We start from the raw sequence: 8,804 nt of genomic DNA, 5'->3' as shown, positions 1-8,804 counted from the left end.
CGGGGGCTAAGATCAAGTGAGATATTAGGCTGGGGCCTGATATAACTGGATGAGGTAAGAGATGGAAAAACAGTTTGAAACCTGCAAAGCATTTCCCTCCAGTGTTAATGTAAGCTGGCATTTGTTTTTGTTATCATTCCCTCTCAGCGGAGCCCTCTTCCCAGGGCAAGCTCTATAGTAGGAGCTCCCCATAATGACTGAGGTTTGAGAACAGCCAGAAGGCACGGGCACCACGAAGCCATTTAAAGCAAACCAGAGGAAGTCCAGTCCCTGACTATTTATTTTATGAAGTTAGCGGCTGGATACGTTAAGCAAATGTTTTCTTCATTGTGGCAGTCCGCGAAAACAATGGGGCAAGGGCGGCCCGGGTTGGGGGAGGTACCCCGGGGAGGCTCAGGCCTCCACCCCTCCTACCCCCAACCCCGAAGTCCCCGGAGAATGACAGGAAAAAATTAAAGACAGGGCTTTTCTTTTCGCGGTCACATGTCTGCGCTGCTGCTGTAATCAGAACCTGCACCAATTGGAAACGTTTTACCTCCTCCTCCTCCACGCCCCTCCCTCGGCACGTTTCGGAGCCGACCCGGTGGAGGACTCCGGGGAGTTTGCCAAACACAGCAAACACTGGGGCGTGAGCGGCCGGAGGGGGCTCGGCCTCGGATCCCTCTGCCTTCCTCCTCGGTTCCCTCCCTTCCACACTGTTTTCATTTTCTAGGACTTCCTCCTCCGGGCGCGGGAGGGGGAGGAAAGACGCTGCCGTGCGCCCGGGGTGTGTGTGTGTGTGTGTGTGTGAGTGTGCGGTGTAACATGCTGTAATGGGAGGGAGCCGAGCGGCGTCTGAGAGCCCTGGACTGCAGCGGCCGTTCTAATCACCGGAGCACCTGAGCACACGCCTCCCCGAGCAAGGGCGACCTGTCCCTTCAGGTACGCGCGGCGGCCGGCCCGTCCGGGCTGAGCGGCTGGGTGTGTGTGTGTGTGTGTGTGTGTGTGTGTGCGCGGGTAACGAGCCGGCGAGGCAGCGCCCCAGGTCGGCGGCCGGTAGAGCGCGGAGCCCGGGAGGCGCCGGCGTGCGCGGCGCTCGGGCAGCTGTGCCGGCGTGGACGCCGACCCCCGGGCTCCCTTGCGCGCGGGCAGCTAGGCGAGCCGGTCGGTGCGAGAGGCGGGGGCGCGCGCGGGTCTGGAGCCGAGGGCGGCGGAGGTGCCTCAGGTCCTGCTCGAGTCCGCGGGCACTCGGCCGGCTGCATGGCGGTCGTGCGCCTGGGAAGTAAAGGGGCGGCGGGTACGGAGTCGGCCTCCAGTGTGGTCGTCGTGGTCACGACTGCGGTGTCCACCAGGTGGGAGACCTTACTGTGTGCGTGTGTGTGGGGGTGCTGGCCCGCAGTGGCGGGCACCTGGGCGCGCATGGGAGGGTTTTCTGCGTTCCCGCTCCCTGGGCCTTTGGAGTCCGGTGTGTGTCAGAGGCTGGTACCCAGCGCGCGCTGCGCGCCGGCTCCACGCACTCCCCGGGGTCGCGCGCCGCCCCGGCCCCCGGCGGACGTTGGCCGCCCGAGCGCGTGGGCACCCGCCGGGGAGGCGCAAGCTGCCTCTGGGCGCGCGGCGGAGGGCGGGGGGGAGAGGAGCCTCTCCGGGGCGCGCCAGGCCCCGCCCCCGCCTCCCGGACGGCTCACCTGGGCCGGCGCCCCACCTGCCAGGCGCTGGGGGCGGGCCCGGGGGCGTGGCCTTGGCGGGCCCCTTGGAGCCCGGCAGAGCCCGGGCGAGGGCGGGCGGCGCCTCATTCCAGGGATTCCTCGCGCTCCCGCGCTCGCGTCCGCCGCCGAGCCGGCTCTAGGCGCGCGCCGCCCGCGTGTGCGTTTGGGTGTGCGGAGCGGCCGGGGTCAGTGCGGAGCGCGGGCGCGAAGGCGCCTGCGCGTGGGCGCACCCCCGGAGTGCGCCCCGCGGTCGCGCCCCTGCCTCTGCCCCCAGCGGGGCCCGGCCGGCCCGAGGTGGGCGCGCAGGGAGCCGCCCGGCGGTGAGTGCGGGAGAACCGGGCCGGGTGAGGGTTGGCTTGCGGGGAAATCAGGGATGGGCTGACTCGGAGCGGAACGGGGGCGTCCTCCTGGAAGGACGAGGCGGCTTGTTCTTGCGGGGCACTTCGAGGCTCCCGGAGGGAGAGCTCTAGCGTCTGGAGTGGAAGGTGTTTTGGGAGTCGGCGGCGAGGCGGCGGCCAGCGCCCTACAGCCCCATGGTCGTGGCCGGCGGCTAAGGACGGTTGTGGGGCGGGATCGCAGAGCTGGGCAGCCGGGACCGGCTCTTCCTCTCTGTATACTTCCTGCCCCCTCCCCAAAACAACACGGCACACTCTTGCTGCAGCGAATGCAGGCCTCGCCGCAAAGCAAAGGTCTTTTCGTTTTTGTTTTGCTTAAAGTCTCCTTTTATTCATCACTCGGAGACCTTTAAATATCTTAGGTTAAGGATGACAGTACTTGCTGGGGCTATTAGTCTTTACGCGCGCTAACGGCAACTGTTCGTTTGTTTAAACCAGGTGATTTTTTTCCCCCAATCAGTTTCACTTTGATCATTGGTGCTGTGGGTTTGCTAGTTGTATTTCCTTCTCTGCGGTTAATAAGAACCAGGAGCCTGGGGGGCGGGGGCGGAGGCGGGTCTTCTAGTTTCTACCAGCAGCTGGTTGCCCCCGTATTCGAAAGGTACTGTCTCCTGTAGTTTGACTTTTTTCAAACTCAAGCCTACTTTGATGAAAACGAAGGCTCGCATCTGTTTCCTCTGAACATTCAAAGACAAAGGCAACAAGTGTTACTTCTATTAGTATTGGAAGGTCAGTTTTGCGTTCCATTTTAGCATACCAAAAACTTTAACTCTTTCTCTGGCGTCAGAGTCCACAGACTTGTAATGTTCATTGTTTCCTGCTTGGAGCTGATGAAGTCTGCGCATGAGCCTGCGGGGAGTAGCGTGGGTCGTTTAAAGAGCGCTGAGGGGTCAGCGTCTCAAGGCTGTCCTGGGATGGGGCGTGTTCTTGGAACAAGTTATCTATCGTCTGTCTCTCAATCTCAGTGCTCTCATTTAAATAATGGGTTAGGAAATACTTAGAAGTTTGTTGTCTGTACTCTGGACAATTGTGTGTGTGTGTGTGTTGTGTTTCCTGTTGCATCTGGCTGAAAAGTCATCTCCCTCCTAGTAGAAATGATGTAACCCCCTCAATTTGTTCTTTGACTTTGGCAGTGGTTTAATCCCAGGCTGATTTCCCTGGCCACTGTTTTCTCACACTTCTGGGCCGCCAGCCTTTGCTTTCCATTTGGAAGAGAATGCAAACTAATTTTTATGTTGACCAAAACACAATACAATTAAGATAATTCTGCTATAAATAACCATGAACTGCATTCCAAAACTGTGAATGTTGTAGTAAAAACAACTCCCCCGGGCGTACTTCTGGAGACTTGAGTTCAAGTCTTATCCTTGTCACCTACTCAGTTTTGTGACCAGAAAAATTTCCTGCTAGTTAACAGTTTGCGCTTCATTTTCCTCTGTAAGAGCGTGATAAAATCTGTTCTGATATATCAGTTTCAGGAATTACAGGGAATAGTGTGCTTTGAAAAATATTTTGTGTTATGCTATTTATAAAAGTCTTTGAAGACTTCAAAGAGCTTCATAAACACCGTTGTTGCAACTTCTCCCTGCTGATTTAGAACTACCACTCTACCTTGTAAAGATTTTAACCTCTCTTACAAAACCCTATCTTTGGAATGAACCCTTTTTCTTTCTAATGGTCTGTTTGGTAAGAGTTCCATAGTGGGAAATTCCTTTTCACTCCTTAGGGAGCCGGCCTTGTCATCATCTTCTGGTGGTTGCCAAAACAAATCCTAAGGAAGATTGTACTTTGTGTTTGTTCCAAGTGTCTCTCCTCCGTAATTTTGCCGTGCTACTTTCAGTTTGCCTTAATTAAATCGTAAGTAAAATACTCATAATAAAAGCTGCTTTCCAGACTTGAGTATGACTTAAAAATGAGTTGCCATAAGTTTAGGAGGTAGAAGTCAAATACACTGGGAAAATGCTAATGTAACTAAAATCATGACACTGTGTGGCAGTGTTAACATACCAATTTGCCTGTTCCTTGATTGTGTTAGATAAGCTGTTGCAGCTATAAGAACCTGGTGAAAGAGTTTGTTTTGTGTGTGTGTGTGTGTTTTTTTTTTTGGTGGGGGGGTGGGGGTTAAGTTTCTGCCAGGTATGTTGACTGAGGCACGTTTGTGATTCTTTTAGGGAGCCTCTCTGAAGTCTCTCTGTGTGAGCTTAAGAGAAAAGGGGATACGACTGATCAGTCTCTAGCCATTTAGGATCTGTCCACATTAAAACAGATAAAAACCCAACAACTTAGAAATCAAACTGCCAAATGTTAATAATATAAACTGGCGTGGTAGGGAAGGAAGGCGTGTTTGCAGGTGGTGCTGAAATCAGAAAAATCAGTGTTTGCAGGTGTCTGAGGCCTGATAACTGGATACAGTTGATCCTCATTATTCATGGATTTCTGTATTTGTGAATTTGTCTCCTCAGTAAAATTGATTTGCAGCCCCAAATCAGTACTTGAGGCAGTTTCATCCTAGGCACAGGGGTTCAGCATTCACTAACTTAAGAGTTCTCAGAGGCTTTACAGAACATGTCGATGGCAAATGATGAGAACTGACCATATTTAATGATGCAGATAAGGAAAGGCCTTTCTAGTGATGCAACGTGTTATGGGTCAGAAGACTTTTCTAGGCTGCTGATAGGTGGGGAGTGGAAATTTTGGTGCAGTGGGGAGCTCGACCTGGGTATTGTGGGAAGTTTGCCAACTTGGGCTGTAATGTAGGTCACGTCACTCATTCCTGGGGGTGACAGATCCCTAAGAGGACCTGTTAGTACTTCTGAATAGGAGATTCTCAGTATCCTAGGCAAACAAGTGACAAGAACAAGCATGTCCAGAGTAAACTGAAAATGCCTATGAGGTGCTGTGGAAGGCCGAGGTGTCGAAAATAGGTTCACAGTAGCCTAAATATGAGAAAAGAAAAGCTAATCCCTGGTTTTATTTGACAGCCATGTTGAAAATCGTGGTAATTGGTAGTTTACTCAAAAAGTCCAGATTTGAAATTTCATTTTCCCTCCTTAGACACGGTGGTGTTAGTGTGGGCCCCCCCATACAGGCATCTTCCAGTGGGTATTTTGTGGAGCTGGGTGAACTTCCGCCAGCAGTAAGAATTTTGCACTGGCATTGAGCAGCTTCACCCAAAGGGTGTGAAATACACGATAATCTGCGTTTGGTTTCGAAGCTGTAAGTCATATAGGTGGCCCTCAACAGGCGCATGGTCGCCTTCATACTGTCCATGTGTTTGCACAGCTGACACTGATGCCAAACTGTATTATAGTAGCTGAGGATTTTAGTTATTGTTGGGCAGTTTGTCACCAGAATCATCAAAGTGACGAAATATCACACCCACCCCCGGGGCGGGGGAGGGGCATTGCTGAGGATGCCCGTAGACTCAAGCCTCGGACCACTTTAGTATCAGAAAAGCTAAGATGGTTGAGTTGAGTGCTCATGCAAAGATTTCCATCCAGAGTGGTACCTGTGATTCAGCCCAGCTGACTGTGTTGATGACGTGATGGGAGGTACGGATGATCAGGAGACAGAACTGAATTGATGGCAGGCACCTGATCCTGGTTCCTGATACCTGAGATGTCCCACATGGGGAGAAAGAGATTGGAGGCCGCCCAGCCTATGGATCTGCCCTATTGAGCTTTCACGGGGTGAGGGAGGGGGACACGTTAAAGCCTTATAGGAGGTATACACACCTGTACTAACTTAGTTTTCTAGAACAAGGGGAGCAGCACCAACAGAGCTGTTTCTCATCCTGGGGCTTATCCCCTGAAAGAAGCCAGAAGTGAAGTGAAGTCGCTCAGTCGTGTCTGACTCTTTGTGATCCCATGGACTGTAGTCTACCAGGCTTCTCTGTCCATGGGATTTTCCAGGCAAGAGTACTGGAGTGGGTTGCCATTTCCTTCTCCAGGGGATCGGCCTGACCCAGGGATCGAACCCACGTCCCCTGCATTGCACGCAGACGCTTTACCCTCTGAGCCACCAGGGAAGCCCAAAAGAAGCCATACTAGGGGCCTTAAACAAATATGTTTTTAATTCCCTGGAAATAAGCATAGAACTCCTAGAAGTATTGTTTATATTTCAGACATTCAACCGTCAAATGAATTTTCAGAAAACATTCTGTGTAGAAGTAAGGAGTTGGATACAAGGGGAAGTGAGGCAAGTCCTTCTCACATTGTATATGTATACATTTCGGGAAGACAGGTCCGTAACTCAGGCCCAGGACACGTCCTGATAAGAGAAGCTGGACAAGCAAAGGATCCATCTATTTATACTCTGTCTTTGGAGGTATGACCATTGAGAGAGTATTATGAATAAAGACTGGCTTTCTGTTTGGGAGTGTGGCATACAATTTAATGTTGTAAGAACTACAAACAGCAATGTGAAATTTTTCAGATATCATTTACTGAACCTTCAGAGTTATCCCTTGTAGTTTAATAGCAGGTTGTGTTGAGCATGACTAAGTGGAAACCGACCTTCCTGATACTGAACCTGTTCTTGGAGTTTGAAGTCCTCAGGGCTTAGGTTAATTCCTGTGCAGCTGGAGTCCCAAGAATCCTTTGGCATTGCTGCCAGGGTCATCTGCCCAACTCTGCCCGGCCGACTTGGTGCGAGAATCTTCTTACCTGCCTTGGTTACTGTTCATGGGACTCTGCTTCTCTCTATTCAGAGGAAGTGAAATACATCCTGGTTTTCGTGTTCCCAGGAGGGGAGGGCTTGCCTCCTTTGCTTTCTCCAGAAATTATCAGATGGTTCCTTGTATACATCTCAAGGTATGGGGGAAAGAGCACAGGGCTAGAAGGCTTGCCAGAAGGTATTCTTTATTTTTGGTTTTGATTGTGTGTTTTGTCAGATAATTTAAGCTAAAACACTGCTTTCTCTCCAAAAAGTCTTGATGAAAATTAGCTGAAGAATTAGTAGCAAAAGCATTGGATGGTGAGTCAGGAGACTTGGATTTTAGAGTTAGCTTCTTTAGGAAGTCAGCTTACATTCTTAGCACCTTGGTTTTTCATCTGTAGAAAGCTATAATCTATTTGGCCAACTCACGGTGAGAATCAGTGAGGTAATGTGTGTGAGTGTGTCATGAAAAGCACAGCTGTGAGGTGTCATCTGTGACAATGCCGAGATAGTGCTCACTTGCCTTTACTGGGCATTTTCAGTTATGAGGTTGTATCATTTAATTCCATTCACTGGGCATTTTCAGTTACATTGTTATTTAATTCCATTCAGTGGGCATTTTCAATTATCTTATATCATTTAACCCACATGCCAAGCTTGTGACCTTATGAAGTAGGCAGCCTTGTTAAGTTTTAAGTGAGCAAAGGTGGATAGAGAGGTTAAATGACCCCCGCAATTGGTGCTAGGCACTTGAAGTATGGAACATCATAGGCTGAGTAAGTGCTATGCTAAGTCACCTCAGTCGTGTCCGACTCTGTGTGACCCCATAGACGGCAGCCCACCAGGCTCCCCAGTCCCTGGGATTCTCCAGGCAAGAATACTGGAGTGGGTTGCCATTTCCTTCTCCAGTGCATGAAAGAGAAAAGTGAAAGTGAAGTCGCTCAGTCGTGTCTGACTTTTAGCGACCCCATGGACTGCAGCCTACCAGGCTCCTCTGTCCATGAATTTTCCAGGCAAGAGTACTGGAGTGGGATGCCATTGCCTTCTCCGAGGCTGAGTAAGTAAATGTATTGAAATATAGGGCTCAGACTTAGGTTTCCTGATGCTGAAATCCCTGTTCCACTAATTTAACAGATGGTAAAGCGCAAGAAGGAAACAGCGTTACACGAATGAGAGAGGCTTCTAGCAAGAAAACCAGAGGCACAGATCTGCGAATTGAATGTTAACAGAAAGAATGCATGTGTTGCCCGAAGTTACTGGGCCCCAGTTGGACACACTGTGGTGGAGAAACAGCCAAGAGGTGAATTCACGTCTGCTTGACGTGCCTGAAGCTCTGCCTGCGTGTGGTCACCAGAATCTGGTGGCGATTCGGTCTGAAATTTCATTTCAGTCAGCCTCACTGAGCTGCACGGCCAGCCACATCGACCGCAGAGTGCTCCACCTTCAGTGCAGGTTGCTGCTGGAGCAGCGGCTTCATGTTGCCTTTTCTGTAGTCTCTACAGTGTTTAGCAGACAGGAGACACCCAGTGAAAGCCTCTGACTTCTGGAGGGTCCCAGCGGCCGCACACCTGCTGCCGTGGTGAGATCCTTCATGCTGTAGGCTTGGCCTACCATTGTGTTTATTAGCTGAGGTTGAGCTCAATGAGCTCAGGAAGTGGTCCTGATGGAGTGAGGATGGGACAAGGCCAGCAGGGATTCGCGATACTGAAGAGTGTGCATCTGGGAGCTAGACGTGCCATCAGGGTCCCAGGAGAGTGATGTCTTCCTGTTTCGGGGTTTTGGCCAAGTGACGGCGTGGCAGGAACATCGGGGGGTTTGACTGAGCCTCTCCCCACCTTCACCAGTTTCCACCTTTAGCCGAGACTCGTGGTGATGGTGGTTTAGTCGCCAAGTCATGTCCAACTCTTACGACCGCATGGACCCCCCAGGCTCCTCTGTCCATGGGATTTCCCATGCAGGAATACTGGAGTGGGTTGCCGTTCGCTCCTCCAGGGGATCTTCCCGACCCAGGGATCAAACCTGCATCTCCTGAATTGGCGGGCGAATTCTTTACCACTGAGCCATGTGG

General features: G+C 51.4%; 1 protein-coding gene across 3 annotated transcripts in view; it reads left to right on the top strand.

The window, feature by feature from the left end:
* The first annotated feature begins 564 nt into the window (after window positions 1-564).
* Window positions 565-8,804, top strand: part of VGLL4 (vestigial like family member 4) — a 156,542-nt gene continuing 148,302 nt past the window's right edge. Inside the window, exon 1 of one of the 3 annotated variants that reach the window (XM_061397119.1) lies at window positions 565-921. Coding sequence is in view for 2 of the 3 variants with exons in the window: in XM_061397121.1 (XP_061253105.1) it covers window positions 1,399-2,005 (607 nt within the window). In the remaining variant the exon portion in view is untranslated. The other 2 variants (XM_061397117.1, XM_061397121.1) reach the window with 2 other exon arrangements.

Source organism: Bos javanicus, chromosome 22 (assembly GCF_032452875.1).
Source record: "Bos javanicus breed banteng chromosome 22, ARS-OSU_banteng_1.0, whole genome shotgun sequence".
NCBI classification, from domain to species: Eukaryota; Metazoa; Chordata; class Mammalia; order Artiodactyla; family Bovidae; genus Bos; species Bos javanicus.
The sequence above is the reverse complement of the archived record's forward strand: the minus strand, read 5'-3'. Positions and strand labels throughout refer to the sequence as shown.